The 24,432-nt window shown below is 34.6% G+C and overlaps 1 protein-coding gene across 5 annotated transcripts in view; it reads left to right on the top strand.

Annotated features, from left to right (window-relative positions):
• bicd1a (bicaudal D homolog 1a) overlaps window positions 1-24,432 on the top strand; it is a 135,235-nt gene that overhangs the window by 71,128 nt on the left and 39,675 nt on the right. For all 5 annotated transcript variants that reach the window (XM_051920322.1, XM_051920330.1, XM_051920344.1 and 2 more), the window contains exons 3-6: window positions 2,095-2,247; window positions 8,941-9,381; window positions 10,318-11,421; window positions 22,179-22,330. In XM_051920322.1, coding sequence (XP_051776282.1) covers window positions 2,095-2,247; window positions 8,941-9,381; window positions 10,318-11,421; window positions 22,179-22,330 — 1,850 coding nt within the window. The remainder of the gene's footprint in view (window positions 1-2,094; window positions 2,248-8,940; window positions 9,382-10,317; window positions 11,422-22,178; window positions 22,331-24,432) is intronic.

Raw genomic sequence — 24,432 nt, 5'->3', positions numbered from 1 at the left:
AAACCGCAATTAAAGAATGTATTAAACAATCATAAATGAAAACAAGGATTCCACCCCAGTTCCCTCTTATGGTGATGTACAATAAAAACAAATTCGACAACAACAAACCATTAACAAAAACCACACACTATGAAGTCCATGAAAATGGCAGTTGATGAAATGTAAGGATGATAGATAGTCCAGTGATCAGCGCGCTGTATATGAATGTAATGGTCAGTCCTACCGGTATTTCCTGATGAGATGATGGCATATGAATGGGATCAGGAGTCCTCCATTCTTTGCAAGATGACAACAAATACTCAGACAGTCCTCATGCAGCAGGAAGACACCAGACAGTACATACACAAAAAACAGGAGACGATCCAGGACAAAACAAGAATCCACAGGTATCAAAACGGAAGGCAGACAGACAGGCAACTCCAGACACGAAACACATGGTAAATGGTAACTTTGCCATTTATAACAGCACATAAAAAAATCCTCTTCTTAGAAATTGGCCAGTTTCAGAGCACATAAATTAACTTGCTCTTGAAGCAGAAAGGGTATAGTGAGCTGTGCTTGTACAGTATAACTTAGAAGCAGGTTTTGTATGAAGCACATTTGTGCAACCATAAACGGTGTACATGCTTTATAGTGGCAGTTCTACTTATGCATTTGATTTAAGTCACTAATTATCTCTTATCAGAAAAAACATACACAGCTAAGCAATGTCTTACGCAGCAGCATTCCTAAAACTCAAGACATACAGTACCAAAGTGTCTTTTGATACTTTTCATTTAAATCAATCAGCAGATCAGAGATCTATGCCTTCAATGATACAGTTTGAACAAAAATTAAAAAAGGTAATGTATTATTCAAAAGCTCAGATTGTACATAAAACTTCTGAATTTTGTGGACTCGTTCCTCTCACCCATCATAATTTGTACTTGATTTACTATAAACTTTGTTGTTTATTATTGTAACATTAAAAGGTCTTCATTTCATTACTACAAATTACGTTGTAAATATGACCATGCATGTTTTTAATTCTTGCCAATGTAGCAATTTACTTTATTTATAATGCCTTTCACTAAAGTACCAAACACACAAATCTATCAACGAATACAGATAGACACAATGTTTTTGATTTACATTTACACAAAATGAGAAACATAGCAAAAGCAAACCAGGAATTCTGCAAAACACAAACTGTTAGGGAACTAAAACTGTACCATTAAATAGAAGTACAACCACCTATCGATAATACAAAGTGAAAACTGCTGGCAGTTTTTCAAGGCTATGACTTTGGGCAAAGGATCAGAAAAGCAAGTTTATCTGGAGATCAGATTGTAATGATGACACTTTTCTCATTGATGTTAAGAAGTGTACGAGAGCCTCAATAAGCTGCTGTGCCAAATACTGAAGTGCATCTATGGGGAGATTGCACAAGGTAAACACAGGTAGCAAGGAAGCTAGGAATCAATCTCAAATTTCCTATTTGTGAAGAATGTGTCTCTGTCTACAATGGGTAATTAATATTTCATACAGCACAATTTACAAAGGACTTATACAAGTCTTTTCATGCCAACACACTCACTATTGTTGAGGTAATTTAAGAGTAAAGGTACCACTTTTCCCCACCTAATGTTACCATGTACGGCAAATTACTGCCTTTTTTTAAACACCAAAGTAAAAGTTTTACACCCTGCTAACTGCATATCAGAACTTCACGGATTCAGAAACATAATTTTGCTCTGCTCAGCCCGAAGTTCTTTCTAAGTTTGCAGAACATTCTTGCAGCTATAGTGACTATTCATCAGTATGCGTTAGTGACTTCACTGCACTCCACACATACAGTACATTCAGTCTTTAACTCTGTAACAATATTGATTTATCCTAATTTGTTTGTTTATTCTGCAAATTTTAACCTTTTAATATGTACTGCAGTCACAATAAAACTACTGGGGAAAAAAGTATCTTTTCCAGCCTTTCTGGGTTGCTTACAACTTTCTAGTTGTATTTTTTTAACATTTTTTAACATTTCCTGTTTATTTTTACTAGTAAAAACATGATTTACTGACATGATTTAACATACAAATTCTCTGTTTGTTTTAGAACAACGAAATGCTGGAGTTGCAGAGAATTAGGTTGAAGGATGAAATCAGAGAGTATAAGTTTCGGGAAGCAAGACTACTTCAGGACTATACAGAACTGGAGGAGGAAAACATCACCTTGCAAAAACTGGTATCCACACTGAAACAAAATCAGGTGAGCTGTCTTATGGCATTTTACTGTAAACTATAAAATCATTCAAGCGGAAAATCTTTATAACAATGAGGATGACATTTTAAAGAGATGAGAACCCTCTCAAATGAAAACAATTATGAATATAAGTGTAAATCTTAGTGTACAAAGATAACTTTCATAGTTACATTCAAGAAATGAGTTTATGTAATCAGAATTAGACATTTAAGTTATTGTAAATAACACCTGATCATAAAAAAATGTGTGTTTTTGCACATGGTTGTCAGGTAGGCTGACTCACATGCTTGCGCTCCAAAGTAGCACTAAACACCCCTTTTCTCACTTTCCATCTCCCTCCCAACCTCTCCCATTCTGTCTCTCTATTTTTCTCTCTCTGTACAAAATCTTTCCTCTGCCAGGTGAATTGTCACCCATACTCCCTTTCAGATTCTAAGCTGTAGGTGGCTTTAAATTCCATGACATGGTCAAAGAGTGGGAATCATTTGAGGGATCAGGCAAGATCCTAGTTCTGCTACAAAAACAGGCTTCAAGAAGCTAAGACACGCTTCTGCTAATAATGTGCCCTTTGAGCCTTTTATTTATTTTGAAAGCCTGACTCACAGTAAAAAACAATATTCCTTTCAGTCTGGCAGACAGTAGGTTGTAGTTGATGAGGCATTAAATCTTATACTCCAAGACGACTAGTTCAGCCTTGCCTCCAACTCACAATATGATCTTGAGCAAGTTACTTGAGATACCTGTAGTCCAACTATAAGAAATACATGTAATCAATACCTCTGTAAAGCACCTTGGGATGTTCTTTTGCTATAGAAATGGGTTAAGTAAGGTAAAGATCATTTGTTTGCCAGTCCCAACCTTCACAAAAGTAGCTGTTTCATTTTCTACTTCTGCCACTCAATAAGGAGACTGGGGCTAATGGTGTGTGTGTTTACTGGCACCCTGTCTAGGTGTTGTTCCTGTGTTGTGTCTGATGATTGCTGGGATAGGCTCCAGCAACCATGTGACCCTGCCCTGGACATGTGGATGAGAAACATGAATGGATGGTCATGTGATTTGCATGCCCTCTGCTGTCCTGGGAAAACACTGAATGTTTCTTCCCTAGGCTAAAACTTACTTCCTCCTGTATGGGCACCCCTGATTATTACCCTGTCAAGACAATATAAAGAGTACATAACCCTCCAAACATGCTCCTCCCATCCTGGCATGTACGGAGTCTGCTTGGAATTCTCTTGTTAACCTTTACACTACTCTTCAACATCTTAAATGTAGCCTTTCTCCTGGCAACCTCTTACCAGACGAACACCTTCTCACTAGTCATTAAAATATCATAAGATTATAGAAGTCATCCATCCATTCCTTGAATATTCTTATGATGTCCTTTATAATGCATAGTCTTAGTGAAGAATGTACAGCACATGCAATGTAATTTATTTCTCCATCCAACTATGTTTTTTAGTGATATTAATTTATATTTTATTACAGAGTTTCATATTTGTTGAATATCCATTTTTGGTGTGTATATCCAAATGACTGCCCTTTAAAAGAATGCAGCTTAATTTTCTTTTTCTCTTTCAAATGAGGAAATATATTTTTCTATTGAGTTTTTAATTTTAGCAAAGAGTGATGTCTAACGTTCTACTTCTGTCAGAAAGGGACAAAGCACAGGCATCAAACAATCTTATGTGTTCAATTAAGTCAGGAGGAGAGGCATGAACTGTGGAGAGGAGACAGTGCAACATGGTAGGAGTACAATGTTTTCATTCACAGAAAAACCAGGGGAGTTGCATTCACTCAGTAATTAACTCTAGCTAATGCTCAATATTAAAGTAAGTTTTCTACAGAAAATTGCTGATCCTTATTGTGGAACCAAGCAAATATTTTTCCAGAAGTGATATTGTAATTCATATTGTCTTTAGTCAGTTTAATTGACAAGCTTGAATCACATAGCTTAAGGTAGACTCAGCAGACCAATTCTGTCCTGGAGGTAGGGCTCAGAATTAGGCAGTGCTTGGCCAAACTGGATCATAATAATAATTAGCAACAAAAGACTGTCATTGTCTTTGCTTTGATACTTATCCTTTTAAACTGATTGGCAGTTAAGCTAAATGACATGGTATATTGTTAAATAAATTACAGCAGCCTGTAGGAAATCCCATATAAAGTCAATATGGCAACTAAGAAAATATAAACCAAGAAGACAAATGAATTCTTAGTGAAGCTTGAATAAGGTTATTGAAAAAGTCCTAGTCTGGAGAAAGGTCTATGAATATTATCAACATATTCTGAATTCCCCAAAACACAGTATTAGACACATTAAAAAAAACATATATAAAGAGCACAAGTTTAAATTTGTGCAGAATAAGGTGTCATAGTTTTCAGATGATATATGCACTAATATGGAAAGTTTAATTAAATTAGGTGAGAGGACTATGCATACAAATCTAAGGCAGACTACATAGGGCAGTTTACATATTGATTACATTTTACCAGAAGCTATTTGAAAACTGTGAAAGGCTTTATTGTGTGATGAGACTCAGATTTTTCAGTTCTGGCTGCTTAAAGTATTACTCCACCCCAAACTGATATTTTTATATGGTAGTTACCCCATGTAGTTTGTAGTACTGGCCGATACCAATAAAAAATTTTCATAAAGATTCTAACAGAACGGGACCCAATTGTGACCAACACTGGATAATGGCAAACAATGTTAAAAAAAAAAAACAAAAACTCTATGGAACAAAAAAGAAATCTCAAATAACTTGTGTTGCATAATCCACATGTTCATTGTCCATTTGTATGCTCAAAATGTTAAAAATGCTTGTGCTTTTTGCTAAAATATTATTAATACTTACTTACGGAAAACTCTGTGTTCAAGGTAAACAGAAAAGGTGTTTTCCCATAATACTGGGCTTTTGAATTGAAAATCTGCCTCTCCACCTCATTCACTGGTCAATAATCCTATCTTCAATTTTCTCATTTTGCCAATGTACTTTCCTTTTATGCTTCTTTAATAGAAATCATCTTATGGTATACTAATGGCTGCTTTATTACTTCATAAATTATTCTCAGTAGGTACTAGCTATCATATTTGCAGGATGTGTATATTTTATTAAGTTTATTAGTGAATTCTTAGAAGCAACACATCAAATTTTTAAATTTTAGCTAGAAACACAAACTGCAGCAATATTGTTATTTTTAAAGTGAGTAATTTTCAAAAATGTATAATCAAGTTGCTTTCTTTTAACTGTTTCACATGTTACTCGATATAAAAAAAAAATGCTTCGTATAGATTAAAATAACAATGAATTTTTAAAGGGGAACATTTTAAAATAAAAGTTGAATTATTAAATCATTTTATTTATTCTGTATTCTGCTACACAAGTAGTAGATTTATTGATCATAATTTACAGAATGAATCTTCTTCCTGTTTCACAGAAGTGAAATGCATGAGAATTAAACAATTAAAATTCAGCACCACTAAAAATTTTAAGGGGTTACAAATAACAAATACTTTGATGTCTGTAAATGATGTTGTTTACTACCACACATTAATTATTTTTCTAAACAAATTAAGTTAAGAATTTCTAAATACACAGTCAAAGTATCATCCCTCAACAATTTTATGGTTATTCTGTGAAATAATTTTGCCCTGCACTGTTACCTAATCTGTATCTACTTATTCCCAGTGGGTTGCATTGAGTTGGAACCTATCTTACAACCAGAAAGGGAGGAAGCAAATCCACGTGGATTGCCAGACTAGTATAAGATGCAGTCAAACCTACGCACGCAGTTACACCAGGTTTATCATTGTCTATCTATTTCAAATAAAAGGACTATATAAATTTTGTTGTAGGGGAAAAACCCATGCTTTAACTGGTATACAGTCTAGTATTACAAAGGGAGAGACTTTATCCTATAGTGATATAAAGTACAATTTTAAACTGTTAACTTTGAGTGGGCCAGGCTAGGTTGAATATAAATATATTTGTGAACCAAATAAATAGAATAACTGGGAATACTGTTATACACAGCATTGTAACAGTTGCAGTCTATGAAAAAATAAAAGTGAAAATTAGGTCTTTGTCAGGTGAAAAAAGGTAGAAGACTCAAATGCCAGAGAGGTTTCTAAATACAAATAACAATTTCTCATGATGCTGATTAAATAAAAATGTAATTTTCTACCATATGTGATTTAATGAAATAGTATTTCAAATCAGTTCACAGACCAACACATACCGTCTCAGCCTGTTTTTAGTTAAGTGAAATAAAATTAGAACTTCAAAATACTGTATAAGATGATAACCACAATATATAATACTCACAACAAAAATGAATAAATATCACACGAGAATAAAAAAATGAATACCCAGTTTCTAAATAATTTTGCCTAACACAATAAAATAGGGAATAAGATCAGAAGAAAGGCATACAGCAACAGATCTAAACGTGGGAAGTATAACCTTGCCTAATTTTGACAAAAAGACAGAAAACGTGCTGGTAGGTAATATAGAAGTATTTAGTGCTCTAATACAAGATTAAAAAATAAGATAAAGTCAGGAAAAGTTAAAAATGAAGAGATCCAGACTGTCTTGGTACTGTTGATTTTTCTAAAACCAAGCAGATCATTTATAGGGTGAAATTCATTCATTGGTCAATCCATTGTCTAACTTACCTAGTCAGTGCCTACAGTATATTTGAATTTCAGTGTCTCAGGTGGACATTTACTTTACCAGTGGTTACTCAAAGATATTAAGATATCACATAGAAAACTATAGTTAAAAGACAATGATTAGATACAGCCTCATACATAATGAAAGACAAAATACTGATTGACACAAGGTATGGTGGCACATTGTGTAGTTCTGTCACTTCACAGATCCAGCATCCTGTGTTTGAATTCTGCTTTTGGTCATTGCCTTCTTGAAGTTTGTACATGTTTCTACATGTCTGTGTAGATATTCCTATGATCACTCCATTTTTCTTCAAGATGCCTGAAGGCATACGGGTTAGGTTGGTTGCAGCTATTCTAAACTGACCACCTGTTAGGTGGGTTGGTGTGACTTATTAACTGTTGGTTCCTGCCCTCTGCTCACTACTAGTGGGCTATAATAATGAAATTGATTTAGTGGTTTTGGAAAAGTTTTTTTTTTTATGATTGACATAATATTAAATAAAACATCTTTAAAAAATCTACAAATTATTAATGACTACAAATAAGTAAGTGATAAGTAATAAGCTGCTCTTACATCATTATTTTTTTTTTCTTTCTTTTCACTTCTAGAATTTCTGTTGCCTATTTTTACAGCTTTGGAACTATTTGCTTCTACATAACCTTCATTTAGAAAAGCATATTTTATGAAAACGAACTGACCTAGGACCTTCTAAATTCGAGAGAATGTTCAGTTTGGAGTGGGATAGGCAAACATCCAAGTGGTATTAGCATGGCATAGAACAGGAGAAAAGCTCATCAGGGATCAGACATACAACTCAGCCTACACTGCCTGAAAGTACTGTATATCTGTACATTTCATTGTCATCAACATACAACATCCTGGTAGTGTGTTTCTAGTACCTTCCGAATACATTAGAAACGGATAATTACAGAGGTCCCAGATGACTACTGGAGCAATGAATTTAATTCTGTTGCCTCAAACAAAAGACAGGCTAGATTGTTAAAGTCTGAACAGGACTCAGGAGTAGAGTCTCTCCAGAAGCAGGAAGGGGGTTCTGTGACCCTGGAAGTACAATACTTGTATGCCTTTGCCTAGAAGTAATCTTGGGAGAGGGCAATAAAAACATGTACTGCCAAAAGCAATGGACAAATGCTCATCAGCATATTCTCCCAACATCAGTGATTGAGCTGGAGAGCCACAGTTCAAAACTAGTGTGTCATGTGGTACATTGGGAAATACAGTAGAGTAATGTACCCACTATTTAGACAAGAGAAAATACCTGTATATAAAGAGGCCCGACAGAACAGCAGGTTTTATTTTGTTTACTGCCTACTTTGCTTTTGTCTTCAAACCTGTGTTCATCCATCTCTTATGAGTTTCAACAATGCAGTAGTATTGGTTTTGTTGGTATATTCTTATGGTTGTAGAGTGATGATAGGGAACAATTTCTATTAAACTTTTTGAGAATGCTTTTTACATTACAGAAAGTGTTTTTCCTTTTAAGTACTGTACCTACTGCTTCAATTTTTTAACCTCTTTCCTAATATGTTGCAGCTCAGATGTTAAATAAAATTATTAAAAGAATCATCTGCATCTAAATCTGAAAAAAATCTCCTTATTTAGATATTATTATTGTTTTCATTTATCCAAATAAGGCATCTTTATTTCCAAAGAAAAGCATATACATCCACGTTCCCTTCACTTTGAACTGTTATTAATTAACCCTGATTGCAGTTTTTATGTGTGTTTATTATTCAGGGTGCAATTAGAAATTATTCAAAAAGTAATATAACTACTTAAAAGATTTGGAAGTTAATTTAAAACTGCACATATTTCTTTATAAAAGTCCTATCTTTATAGGTAAAGTATAATTGACTGTGGAACAGACCATTATTTATTTAAAACACAATAATTGTGCCACTTCTGGAATGGTCATTTCCTTCCCTGGAAAGTCCAGAGCTAAGTTGTTATATGCATTTTCGGAAGTAGAATTAGCTAATATTTTTGGTATTTCTGTTAACAGGTAGAGTATGAAGGACTGAAGCATGAGATCAAGTGCCTAGAGGAGGAAACAGTACTACTTAATAGCCAACTGGAAGATGCCATTCGACTAAAAGAAATTTCTGAGAGCCAATTAGAGGAGGCCCTGGACACTCTTAAGAATGAGCGTGAGCAAAAGAACAACTTACGGAAAGAACTGTCACAATACATCAGTATGAATGACAGTATGTACAATAACCACCTAAATATATCAGTAGATGGACTAAAATTTAATGAAGAGGCCAACAGTGTATCCAGCAATGAAGATAAATGTAATGGTCATGTTCATGCACCCCTTGTTAAGCTCAACGGAGACTATCGTGCTTCCACATCCAGGAAAGGAGAAGCACTGCATCCAGTGTCTGATCTTTTCAGTGAACTGAATCTTTCAGAAATACAAAAGCTCAAACAACAGCTATTACAGGTGAGTTTCAATTAACATGGAATAGCTGGTATTAGCAGATGGTATTTGCAGATTAGCAGATGATGATTCTGCTAAAATAGAGGACACTTGTGAAAGAGTAGTGAGAAAAAAAATGCACTTTGCACAAGGTCAGCAAGTCTATGTTGCATCCCAAAGCATTCAGGAGAACTGTAGCAAACAATGAATTGCACCTTTACAGGAATATAAGTACATTTGGCATAGCACTTTTTGCTTTAAATTGTTGCCATATATGCACATTATTTTTGATAGAAAGGAAGGTGCAACCCATAGTTATTTTAGGCTTCCAAGAAGTATGGGAAACCTTGTATTCTCTCTTAAATTACTGTTATTATTAACATTATTTCTATTCACTTAGTTTTGTTAATGTTATTATTGTTTTAATTTAATTCTTTTGAAATGTACTGGTGCAGTGAATTTAAAACAGCTGAACTACACTATGCATAACTCTTATTTTGTAAGATTCATGATAAATTAGATACAAACTTAATTTGAACTTATTTTTGTCATTCACAGTGTACCCCTCTGCTAAGTCTACTGCTCTTCTTCAACCTTTGTTTGATTTTGTGGACACTGTGTTTTAAACAAACATATTTAAATGTACAATTTGTGTATTTTGTTAGTAATTAGAGGTTATTCAAGCTGTGTCCTTCTTGAGCTATAATTCAGCTGAAAACTATCCACACTGTAGCATAATTGGCCACTGCCACTTATGGGTACACCTTTATTGTGACAAAGCCAATTTCAAAACAGTTTTGCTTTTGATATTTCTTATTTTATTAATAGGTTATTACTGTTGACGTTAGTTGTGATCACTGACACACCAATTTCTTATCAGTTAAATGTACTTTAGAGTATAAGACAGTATATATTTCCATCAAACAGAACATTATTTTGGCTACTTTGTTTTCTGTCTAGGTGGAACGAGAAAAGGCAATTCTCCTCTCAAACCTTCAAGAATCCCAGATACAACTGGAGCATACAAAAGGAGCACTAACAGAGCAGCATGAGCATGTACACCGTCTCACAGAACATGTCAACAGCATGAAGCATTTACAGACTGGCAAAGATCCAAAGATGGACCTGGACATGGAAAAATCTGCTTGCGACTCTGCTGACGATAGTCATGAGTATGAAGTGGACATTAATGGGCTAGAGATTTTAGAATGCAAGTACAAAGTGGCAGTCACTGAGGTGATTGACCTCAAGGCTGAACTAAAGGCCATAAAAGAAAAGTATAATGAGTGTTTGGAAGGCTATACTGATGAAAAGACTAAATTGGAAGCTAAAATTCATGTTTTGGATGAACAGGTGAGCCGTATGGAAAAGTCTAGCAAAGAAAGTACTGAACGGATGGCCTTCTTAGAAAATGAGCTGCAAACAGTGACTGGTTTGGCTAATGAGAACCATAACACTCTGAACACTGCCCAGGATGAGCTTGTCACCTTCAGTGAGGAACTTGCTCAGCTATATCACCATGTCTGTCTTTGCAACAATGAGACCCCAAACAGGGTCATGTTGGATTATTATAGGCAGAGTAAAGTAACTCGTAGTGGGAGTCTAAAAGGTCCTGATGACCCTAGGGGGCTCCTTTCACCACGGATTGCTCGTAGAGCTATAGTGACACCATCAGAATCCAGATTTTATTCAGAACAGGCTGCAAAAGACTCCAGTGAGACTAACAAAGACCAGAGCCAAAGTCCAACTCGAACACCCATTGTATCCCCTGTAATAACTGCTCCACCTTCTTCGCCAATTAACGAATCCAGTGACCACCGCAAAGAACCCATGAACATTTACAATCTTAATGCCATTATCAGGGACCAAATCAGGCATTTGCAAAAGGCTGTTGACCGATCACTTCAGCTTTCACGTCAACGTGCAGCAGCAAGGGAGTTGGCCCCTATGGTTGACAAAGATAAGGAGGCATTGATGGAGGAAATTCTTAAATGCAAATCTTTACTCAGCACAAAACGGGAGCAAATTGCCACACTACGATTGGTCTTGAAAGCTAACAAGCAGGTTTGTGCTTTTTTTTCAGCAAATGTTATGATCTATTCTTATAAGTAAAATTAATCTAACCTTAAATATTGCATTGTGTTTAGATTAAAGGGGCGCCCGTGTTTGTCAGAATCATTGCTGAGGAATAGCAGATGTGATAAAAGTATTTCAAAATATTGAGATTGCTGAAGGGTATTTTGGCACAGCAACACTGTCTCAAAGATCCATGAGACTAGGTTCAATTCTCTTTGAACTTTGCATATTCTCTCCCTTTGTTAGCAATAGGGTTTTTTTTCGAAATTTTCTTCCCATATCTGAAAGGTGTATTTGTTAGGTTAATTGGTGACTCTAAATTGGTCCGGTGTAAGCAAATATTTGTATTTGAATGAGTGTGCACTAGAAAAAGGGCATTAAAAAATGGATGAATGGATGAAAATTCAAAGAAAGAGTCTACTATTGAATCTTAAAACAGATTCCTTTTTAAAATTCAACTCTCTGATCTATAGTAGGTCTTCTTAGGGGAGTGTGCTTTGTATTCCCATTTATAAGATAGATTCATTGCTATTGAACAGTCAATGTTATTTAGCACCAGTCCTTAGTAAAACCATTCCAAAGTGTTTTTGCAATACAGAGATGTAGTAAAATTGATTACATTCATATTTTTTATTTGGAGCACAAACAGGTAAATTAACAAAATGAGTTAAAAGCAGAGCCAGCAACCTTGTGGTTTAAAATCAAACATCTTAGCCAGCTGGTCACACTGCCTCTTAACTCTACATCACTTTGTTAAAATATGTATTGTACCACACAATCGGTAAGCTATTCATGATTATTCCTGTCTTCAGCTACTTCCTGGTTGAAAAGGCTATGGCTACTCCACAACAGTTTGAAGGACACATGTAGTTTTGAAAATAATTGTTATGTCAAAAGAAAAAAGTAAAATGTTCAGAAACTGTTGTGACATGGGAAATCTATTGCTTAAGTTTCCTTTATTATTATTCTATACCTTAGGCATTTTGTGATTTATGGTTGATCATAGGCAGTGTAGCCTAGTGTCTAAGGAGGTGGACTGTAAAACTCAAACCATCAGTCCTCTCAGCTGATTGCTTATGTCATGCTGAAATCAGTCCCTTAAAGGAATACTTTCTTTTCCTATTTGTGCATTGCTCTGAAGTTTTTATTAAGCAACATTTTAACAAAATATACAAGTTGTAAGCACACAACTGGATGTCTTGACATCTGAAAAATGCAACATGAGTAATATATTTTTTCATATGCGTTTTTCATGCTGCTTGCGGTTGTCCAGCGTTGGTCCCCATATATGCCCATTTTATCAGAAAGTCTGTTATCTCTATTCTGCATAAAAATATGATTTTTTTTTCAAGGCCATTACTACAAAACATATTGATTAAGTCATTTATAGAAAAATATAATTTTTGGGTGAAGTATTCCTTTAAACTGTCTGTTCACAAATTACTAATATACTATCACAGTATTGTATAGTAATAAAGCTGGTCTGAGCAGTGTCTAGTGTGGCTGTTTTGCCAGAATTGTCTAGTTATGAGTAAAATGTTACAGGTAAGTAACGATAAGTGACGAATCATAACTCACTAGACATGAAGTAAATGTGATGCCTGATGACTGCAGAAGTGATAAATGGTGTCCCAAAATGGCCACTGTATTCTTGGATAGAGACTGACGTAAAAAAAAAAAAAAACAACAGGTAAGTAGAACCACTTGAAGTAAGACTATTTATTTGAAAAATTATTAAACTTTTATAAAGATAGTAAAATACACACCTGAGTGAAAATAAACAAAAAGAGTAGTAAATAAAAAGCAATAAAAACAAAATACAATAATGAGAAAAAATCAAGAAAACACTCAGAAAAGAAAGAAAGGTTACACTTTTAGACAGGCAGTGAACAAGAGGTAAAAAATGAATAGTAGTAATGAAGTGTCTAGAAATGAAATGTTTAAGACAACCTGTTCTAATATTGCTTCTATTTTCAGCACTTCTATGTCTGATGGACCATGCAGTTTTTCCAATGTAAAGTACTGGAAAAGGGCATACAAATAAAGTACCACTTTAGTACTACAGTTGGAACAATGTCTAAGTGTAATGACTCCATGTGATGTATTAATTGTGTTGCCTTTCAAAACATTACTACAGTACTGCAGCTGCCATGTGGATATGGAAAAAGATACAGAGTGGTATGTACAGATGTAGTAGAAACTTGTGAAGGAAAAGAAGTTCAAAAATGATTTACCAAAGGATTTTTTAAATTATGATTACATGAAAATGCAAATATTGGAGGTTGAGAAAATATTGAAGAAAGTGCTAGTATGTGCCAGTGTTTTAACGTGATCCACCTTATGTAGTTACCATATGAAGAATGTGTGAGAGCACAATCTGTGTGTTTGGTGTTTTTGTTTTAAAAGACAGCAATAGATTTATTTTGCTATATAAAGTTTGAAGGGAATTGAAAGTAATTATTACATAATTGTAATGCACAAAAAAGAAACAGTAAGCGTATCAAAATGCATAGTAAACTTTCAAACTCTGTAACATACAGTAATTGCTGGAGCTAAATGCGGATGATAGTAGCTATTATAAAAAATTTTAAAATTCAGATTTAAGGCAATATGAGTTATTCAAATAATCAAATCAGTGAAATTAAGTTGATATGGTGAAAATTGGAGTAAATCACTAAGCATCACATTGAGCGTCATATTGAGGTATGCTGATATATAAAGAGTTAACGTTGAAGGTAGTAAGAATGTAGCTGTCTAAAGTTGACAAATGTTGCCGATGGCAAATGAAATCAGCTGAATCTCTAACATATGATTTAGATAATATCAAGACTGGAGCAATGAAATAATCAATAGACTGTGTAAGAGGATGTAAAATTGAACCTCTGGAGGAAACAATGGGATAGCCAAGTAGACTGTGCAGATTCTTGTGTATTTTGGGTAATAAAAAGAAAACAGGTAAGAGTGGGTGAGAATTACACAGAAACGCCACTATTTTTAATCACTTAATTAGAGATTCATCGAAGACTCAACAAAGGCTTTACTAGTGCAACAGCTGAAAACTGAAATAATCAGAATCTCAGTTCCAATCAGAAAATGATTTATATGATCAAACCTTAAGTATTGCTAAAGGGATAAAAGGGATATTGAATTTTTAATATGTGAAAAAAATATTTTTACTAAAGTATTCCTTCTGAAGCACATAAGATATCTGTATTCTAGGGTTGTGAGCAACAAAAACAGCTTTTTTGCCAACTTTTAATTCTTTATTTGTCTTAGTTTTAAAGTGAAATATTTTTACCTTCACTTCCATCAGAATATATTGACTAAAATAAAATTTATTTCAGTCAACCAAAGTACCTCTTTCTTAGTCGTAGTTTAGTTAAAGCCTAACTTTCTTCATTATCTTTCTATTTCATATTGGGAATTCTAATTTAGTTATTTAAGTGATACCATGTTTATTTTCATGTGCAGTTTACATAGTACAATAAAAATCTTTCTTGCATGTCTCCTCTAAACAACTGGCAAAAATACAATACAAAAATAAAAAAATCAAATTAAATAAATAAATTGTATAACATAGCATGCAAAATTAATACTGTATAAGTGGTGCAGGTTTAGAGGAGTATCCGCTAATACACACCTTTCTCAGTCAAGACACAGCTGTTGCAAAGTTAGGGAATGCATTTAACTTCTTTTTGAAACATTAGCTATATAAATAAATAAACAAGTCTCTTGGTAAAACGCCTTTATAAAGAATTGTTGACAGGTCCAAGTAAACAAGATTTAACAAAAATAACATACATATTGGAGGATTGTCTGAAACAAATGCAGTTCCTTACCTTTTTTTAGTATGTGAAAATTAACAAACTATACTAAACTATCAATAGTGTAATACTGTATATTGCAACTGTATTTATTGGTTCGTTTTTAGAAGAAAGCTTTTTTAGATGGAAAAAATGGAAAAAGATGGAAATACTTAAGGTAAAAGTCTCTTATTTAAGTAACATGAAGTGAAATTCACAGATTAATTGCAAATATGGTAAAAGTCCTAACCAAAACACTGTTTAGTAAACTTTTAAACCTAAAACAGATGGAATATGCAATTTTTACTCTTGTCATATTTTAGTTCAGCAGATAGGCTAAATGTATTAGTTTTTGTTGTTATTCCTATACATTTTCATTTTGTAATTGATGAAAAAACATAAATAACAAGTATTTCTTAAAAAACTTGGACAATAATATACAAAAAGCAGCAATTTGGCATACAACTTTATAATGCTGAATGCAGTGTTTGAAAGTTGAGGCAAACCTTGTGCCCAACAAAAACCTGCTTTGAAGAAACTACTGTAAATTAAAGGATGCAAGATCTTTAAATTCGGAAATTTGTTTTTATTCATTTGATAACTGATCCTGACAGCAAAACAGTGAAACATCTGCAGTTGTGCACTCTGAAGCAAACACTCCAAGCTGCTGAATCAAAAGTAGGTGGGCCTGTACTGTATTACCATATAAGAAAGGGATGCTGTTAGACAAATCTATTTATTCAATATGCTAATAGTCTAGCTTCCGCTTCTGCTTCAGTCCCACATTTGTCTCTGCATCCATGTGATAACTTGCAAGAACCTTAGCTCTCCCTTGAAATCGAAGTGGGTAAGTGACATAATGTTCATGTCCATAAAACAACTTAATTTAGGTAAAAATGTATGAAAGATGGCTCTGTGATATTTTATACTACTAGGGGACTCCGCCCCCTGCTCTCTTTGCTCCCCCACCCCCGTGTTTGGTTTACCGGATACACAATTTAAAGAGATTGTTATTTTCATGGAAATTGTTACATATGCATTATTTTCACTTTTACTTTAAAAACTTTTGTAAAAACAATACTTGTCCTTTATTTCTGGCCCCGTGCGTGGTTACATCTCTTTCTCACCAAACGTATAATGCTGCTCGCATTGTGAAGGCGGGAGCGGCTGAACACACGCTAAGGATATGCCGTCGGATCATTTGCTGTCTTTTTGCTGCTTGCGAGCTGCCTGTTCTGCTTGTTGCATGTTGTTGTTTTAAGAGCTGGGAGTACATGATGCTTGTCTGCCAAAAGCAATCCAACAACTGCTAGGTTAGATGTCTGTGGACTTGTTTTAAATGATGGCTCACTGCCTTGTCTCACGTGACATTGTAAAAACAATAATTGTCCTTTATTTCCGGCCCCAGGCATGGTTAAATCTCTTTCTTGCAGGACGTATAACGCTGTTCGCATTGTGAAGGGAGGACAGCTGTCCATCATTTTAAAGCCTGTACAGCCACTGTCCTTTTTGCCACTTCGTGTCTCTGCTGCTCGCGTTTTGATCGCTTCTCCATGATCATAAATATACACCTGACCGAACTGTGTTTTCTTTGAAATTAAACTTGTCGTTGCTTTAACTGTTGTGGGACTACAGATTCTCATAGCGTATGTTCCATTATTGAGTAAATCTACATTTTGTGTATTGAATGATGCAAATGCGAAAAGACTTTGTTTTCTGCTGTTTGCCTTTTATTTCTGTTGCTTGCTTGTAAGTAGGCCGTGTCTTGCAAGAATCTCATGTTCTATATCCCCGTGAGACGCTCCGTGGCCATTCTCTTTCGTCTCGCGGGTCTTTTATTTGTCTTCTGTGATCTTAATGTGAAGATCACATATCGTCTCCTAGTCATTACCTTCCACAGGATTTTTTTTTATAATAGAGAGACAGTGACTAAACACGTTCTCACTATTTCCATTACAATAAAAAAGAACCTCATATCTGCAGTATTAAAAGATTATAATGATTCAGTATTTCTCTTGATATTCCAATGATTCACCATCTATGATGTCTGAATGCAGATAACAAATCTCTGTTGGGTACTACTTTGAATAATTTTATGTTTAAGAAATCTGATCTTCCACATCCTACAACCAACAATACTACGTGAATCTTTATATCATTTGAGTTGGACTCTGCTATCTATAAAAGCAATTACAGCCATACGGTATTATAAAATAGTATTAAAAACATATTTTATGAACACTACTATTATTGTAACTGTCATTTTTTTTTAATATGAGTCACTGTTGCAAAAATATGTAATAAACAAAATTGTGATAACAAAGTCTGATGAAGTGACTAAAAATTTTTAAAATGCTACAATTTTATAACCTGCTAACCAGGTCTTTGAAGGCACCTTAATGTTCCACTGTGCCTACATTTTTTTACTTTTAATTTTGAGAATCACTTTTGGAACAATTGTTATTATTAAGATCTCATTAGACAAGGTTTTCTTTAATTTAATTCAGTTATAGTAACATTAGCTGTTGTTATTTGTATTGTTATTAAAAGCCACATATTAGAGTACCTGCGGTGGGTTGGCACCCTGCCCGGGATTGGTTCCTGCCTTGTGCCCTGTGTTGGCTGGAATTGGCTCCAGCAGACCCCCGTGACCCTGTGTTCGGATTCAGTGGGTTGGAAAATGGATGGATGGATATTAGAGTACATTTTGATTCATTCTGTATAATTTTGGTATTATTGCTATTATTATTTTTGTTCTTATTTACATGTATTTTTATTTTATTATTTCGTGTTGTTGACAGCTGTTCCTGACCACTAGGATTGGCAGCGATGCAATACATGACATAAACATACCATCATTAAAACCACTATCTGGTGTCTGAATTTTGGATCCTTCAAAAAGAGAACCTGCAATAGCCTATTGCTAAAACAACTTTTTAAAAAAAGAAAAAGGGACTTAGGTTGCACTTTGACTAAGAATTTGGTATTGTTTGGTACTGAACATGTTTCAGAAACGTGGAAGCCATGTTTTCTGAAATTGAAACCTGTGCTACTCCTAAGTGGACAAGTTCATTAGGTTTTAAGGCTTTAGTTTTCAATTTCAGACCTGTGCCCCATAGATCCCATTTTAAACTGCAAGAACAGTTACTGTATTTTTTATTTATTTATAAAAAATAATTTATTTAAGAATACTGTTCCCCAGGACATATTATTGTATGCCATGATTGTAAAAAATAACTTTGATTTGAAAACTACTAAACTTATCATTTAAAAAATTGTAAAATTAAAGATAGATAGATAGATAGATAGATAGATAGATAGATAGATAGATAGATAGATAGATAGATAGATAGATAGATAGATAGATAGATAGATAGATAGATAGATAGATAGATAGATAGATATTACAAGACCCTTTTGTTATGACAGCCTTGCAACTGACGTTGAGTATGGTAAAACAAAACAGCAGAAATGCCTTTACCAAGGAACTGTTAAGAATAATTCCAAATAACAATCTGTTACTAAAATTAAACAGAATTAATTAGAGAATATGTTAACATACTTCCTTACAAAAGCTATGCAAGTAACAAAATGTTATGACTTTAGCAACTATCCCAAACCCATTCATAACTTTAACCAATTATGTTCTATATTTAACAAAAGCATGTTTTTTTTCCTTAAGTATTTGCATTGTCAGATTCAAGCTTCATCTATGACAAATTGTTACTTCCTAACTTCAACTAAGAATTAACTGTTCATCATGAGGAATAATAAATTCAAGTAGCCAGCAAGAGCAGGGTAGCAGTAGAGGTCATAGCCAAAAATTAAGGCAAGGACAAGATCCTGAAGAGTTAAATGCAAGCAAATGTATTCCAAAAACATATAACCAAAAACATACTATAGCAGATGTCAAAAATACTGAAATACTGAAACTATAAAGTATGGGAAGTTAAAGACATGAAAACTTAATGATTATCCACTGAGGGAAAGTCAGATACATGTTTATAGATCATGGTAGGTGAGCTTATAGGATCTTCAAGTGGGTACCACAAAATGAAATTGCATAGCCAGAGACAAGTAGCATACAGAAGACCTGGGGCCTCATGCATAACGCTGTGCGTAGAATTCACACTAAAACATGGTATATAGACAAAAGCGGAAATGTGCGTACACACAAAAAAATGCAGATGCATAAATCTCTGCATGCACCAACTTCCACGTTCTTCCACTACATAAATCAGTGTGAAAAGTAATGCACGTGCACGCGCCTGCTGCCACTCCCCAACTCCTCCCAGAATTACACCTTTTTGAATATGCAAATCAATATAAATAGCCCTTAAGCTCAGCGTTCTGTAAAAAGACAATCACAAAAGCACGGGGGAAAATTGAAGAATTTCAACTAATACCAAGTGGAGGCAAGGAAAAACGTACTATTTGTTAGTTTAAATAGTGGTATAAACAACAAAAGGAAATTGATCGAGTGACAGAGTGTCGGAGAAACTCAAAAGCTGAAGTTCACAAACTCGCACAATGCCCAAAAAAAAAAAGTTGTAATATATCAAAGTCACCATGAAAAGGCGAGTCATAGCACACTGTCTGTGTGTCATATGAAAGCTTATAAGGGTACAGAGAAACACAGTGGGGAAAAAAGCTCGAAATGTCAACTTTAATCTTGAAATTTCCATTTTAATCATGTAGTTTATTTTGTCATTAAAGTAGAACATCATAAACTTAATCTTAAAATCGTTTAATTTACTAGTTTCTCAAATACCATCATAACTAAAGTAGCACATTAAATGCTTTGTTTTGTATGTGTTCTTCTATGTGCTCTATGTGTATGAATCACTATGTGCTTCTTAAATGGGCTTTCTCTTCCTCCGACAGGACACAGAATCCATTACATTCATGATATTACAGCTCTCTGAATAATTAAAATACTGAGATGTATACCTGATATAATTTTCATGATGATAGGAGTTAAAGCATGTTATTAAACATGGGAACACAGTGGCAGAGTGATAGTGATGAACTGGCGCCCCGTCCAGAGATTGTTCCTGCCTCCCGCAAGATGCTTGCTGCGCTGTGCCCGACCTTCAATAAAATAATTTATTGCAGCATGTTAGTCTCTTTCAAACGTACTAACCCCCAATTCCTGTCCTTCCTATTCTTTCTCCAAGTAACCAATCGCCACCCAATCAGCTCTGTAATAGATGTTAAGCCATCTGTAAGCTTAGAACACCAACAAAACTTTTAAGGAACATTGAAATATCTTTGTAGTACATGTTTAATTATTCTATCCATTTATCCTTCCAGTGTCGCGCCAACCCCAGCAAGAATGCAGCGCAAGGCACCATGTCCTCACATGTTTAATTATTAACAATATAGATTATTTAAATGATGTTAACATTTTATCTGTAAAATGTAATAAACATATTTTGCTGCATTTCATCTTAAAAATGATATCGTCATCATATGTAAATACGCGCTTTATAAAGTGGCTCAGGTTGTGCAATATTATAACTATCGCAAGTTTACAGTGAGGTGATTGTACTTATAAGTACAAACAGTTCTATAAGGAGTACTTGATGGACAGATTGTGTGCATTTATAGTTCTTGGGATGAAACTTTTTCTGAACCGTGAGGTCCGTACAGGAAGGGCTCTGAAGCGTTTGACGTATGGAAGCAGTTCAAATAGACAGCATAGCTGAGGCACCGTGTGCTTGATGCTGTATACCGATAATCATCTTTCCGATCAGCTGCTGTAGAGCTGTGATTCCACACTCAGATACAGTGATATAAATACTCCGAGTGGTGCAGTGACAGTAATATGGAAAAATATGATCCACTGTGGCAACCCCTAACGGGAGCAGCTGAAAGAAGAAGAAGGTGCAGTGAGAGTAACAACACTAAAGCAGCTATGGTATTTGGAATAGTTTGGCCATTCTGTGGACCATTATATTGTTACAGGTTAATTACAATCAGATGCCGTAAACTAATAAACAAAATGCGGTTAATTTCAGGGTATTTATAAAGCCGCGTCAGGGATGTGGATCTAAAAAAGAAATGTAAACCACACTGGAACAGTAGCACTGCTTTGACGCTGGGTGCCGCCAGTTTGCAAAACCAAGAGGAGAACTTGTGTACGCCAAGCATTTAGCTGGCGTGAAAATGTGCATGGCTTTATGCCAAGTTTAGCTTTTATACATCATGATGTGAGGGTGGAAATGGGCGTACGCAACATTTTTATGCATACGCACCATTTATACATGAGGCCCCTGGTGTTGGACATGCCTGAGTGTACAACAAAGCAACATTAATATACTGTAATTGGTTTGGCAACATCTGCTTGTGGGTATTCTTTTAAGCTCATACTGGGAGTGATGGATACACACGTCCAGTCTTTTTTGTTATTTCTGACTGGTTTGTATTTTTAAGGTATTAAATACAGTCTTACATTTCAGTGTTGAAGATTATACTTTCTAACCAGTTTAAGAAAAATCCCTGTAGACTTTGTCAGTCTGAAGGTCCTCAGAATTGGAAGATCAGCTATATACATGTCTTTAATTTTAGTCTTTTGATGATCAAATGAATTGATGATTTGCACATTAAATAAATGTGCTAACAGGGGTGCACATTGGCATGGTGAGTAGCACTACAGCGTTTGGGTATTGGTTTGATTCTTGGCCAGGGTTGATTTTGTGTGGTGTTTGCATGGATTTCATCTAGAATATCTAGTCTCCTCCCTCATACTAACAACATCCAGCCAACTGTTTGAAGGTATTAGGCAAGTTAGCTTCATCGGTGTGAGTGCATCCTGCAAAAGAAATTACATCCTATCCAAGGTTTATTACTGCTTTGCACCTGTTGAAAATGGGCATCATATACTGTGAATAAATATTTTAATTTATGTAAGTTGGTTAATATCTCTTCACTTTCTTGCAGACAGCAGAGGTGGCTTTGGCCAACCTTAAAAGTAAATATGAAAATGAAAAGTCAATGGTAACAGAGACTATGATGAAATTACGCAATGAACTGAAAGCCCTTAAGGAAGATGCTGCAACTTTCTCATCACTAAGGGCAATGTTTGCCACCAGGTAAAATCTACTTTACCATGATTGAGTGTTTAATGTTTGATTGGAGCATATCAATATATTGTACTGCCTAAGATATGTCCCAGTTTAATAGCTGCTGTGAAGCCACCACAATACCAATACTGTTATATGGCATATTTCATAAATTTCAACAAATAAAATATATATAAAGAACAACAAGCATAAAAATATATATATTTTTTTTTTATGTAACGTAAACGTTTTGGGGTCCTTTCCTCCTCTGACATATAGCGTTTTCAGTTTTTGAATTTAATACCCATATCCTGACTACTGTCAAGAACTCATAAATGTCTTTAATTCCTCTTATGTCTCAGGAAAGTCTGTACATCATTGTCTTTGCTGACCAACTTGTATATGTACATAGTTAAGTCTGTCCTCAACAGCAACATTATATTCTATATGGCTCAATTCACTGTCATAAAGATGCTGTCTGTCTAAGACATATGTGATGCACACTGATTTTGAAAGTCTAACAATATTATTAAAGATCTCAGCCCTTCTGCAGTCTTTTTCTCCTGGTTACATTCTGGCAAATGGTAAAGGACCGTTGGCACTTGCAACAGTAGATTTCGGGACAGTTCTTATCCATTATTCATAAGGCTACTCAACCATCACTCATATGACAGAACAAGCAGATTACTTTTATATATTATCTAATGTTGCATTTGAAGTGTGATGTTATATTTACTATCTATATTTAAGTTTTTTTTTTCATTATAGTGTTGTGGTCACTTTTTCCTAAATGGTTCCATGATCTTAATTTTAAATGGAAACCTAAGAAATATTATATATAGATCTATTTTACATAAACTCTTAGATGGGGCCGTTGCTTGTTGTGTTAAGCAGTAAGTTAATTTACTTCTCTTGCTATCATGTGTCCAGTATGAACTGTTCTAGTGTAATTTTTACCCATTAATATCCCTCAGATGAATACCCTTCTACACCATACATAGTTACTGTGAATGTCTTGGTTATTATTCCTGCCTAATATAATTTAATTGTAAGCAAATTTGACCAAGCACTTTATTATGTCCTGTGTCCACATTTTCATTATGTGCAAGTTATGTCTGTCGATTGTGGTAATACCCAAGATACTGCGCAGCCTCCAGTTCCTAGCTCCAATTCAAAGTAAGTTACTCTTTGGTACTTAATGTGTTCAAATATGAGCACTATACTGGAAGAAGTCCTGGTTCATTTTTCAGCTGATCTGCTGTACTTCTGCAAATTGCTGAAGGGATTAGTCATGGATGACTAACATTATTCTTACAACTGACATTTTTGAAGTCAGATTCATGAAACTGGGTAATCAAAGTCATGAAGCTATGAAGTAGAGTGACCCCACTACTTACACATTCTGTTTACGTAGTATGTAATACGCCCAAGAGACGTGAAGGAGACCACTTGATACCAAATGTAATTAACTACCTGACAGAAAAATAATAATTTGCAGGCTGTGTAGAAAATAAAAAAATACCAAAGAAAGTAAAGGACCTGAGCTATGAGTGCTTCCCTTATCACATTTCAGTTTTCTTTTCCAACACATCTTCCAGTTCTTGTGAATTACATCATGTGTATATAGTCACCTCTGACTCATAAAGAAGCTCAAATTTCCCATTAACTTAATGTCATTTTTTTACTGTTTCACCTTTTTATTGTCTCCAAGTACTTACATGCAGCTTTAAACACTGTCAATACAAAAATAATTGGATGTTGCCCTTCTCAGCTAGATCATAAAATGTTAAAAATTTGTGAGTTTGTAAAACAAAGCTGATCTCCACTTGATCAAACAATTAACCCATGTATTGGTTTCTCTATCTCTACCTGAGGTAGACATGGCACTAAATTTAGTTCTGGCTAAAGATTCTTTTATATTTTGTCTTTCAGCAAATTTATACATTTTATTTCTCTCATTTTTATATTTGTCACACCAACATAATGCTAATCTTCAGCTACAGTTTTTTTTCAGTTTTCAATGCAATATTTATAATGTTCTCCTCAAGTCTTTTTGACCTTTCCTTCAATGTTGTACAGGATGTGCATGTGAAAGATAATTGGCAACTCTAAAACTGGTATCTTGTGATATT

The sequence above is a fragment of the Erpetoichthys calabaricus genome, chromosome 1, assembly GCF_900747795.2.
Source record: "Erpetoichthys calabaricus chromosome 1, fErpCal1.3, whole genome shotgun sequence".
Lineage (NCBI taxonomy): Eukaryota > Metazoa > Chordata > Cladistia > Polypteriformes > Polypteridae > Erpetoichthys > Erpetoichthys calabaricus.
This window is presented reverse-complemented; position numbering and strand designations above follow the sequence as displayed.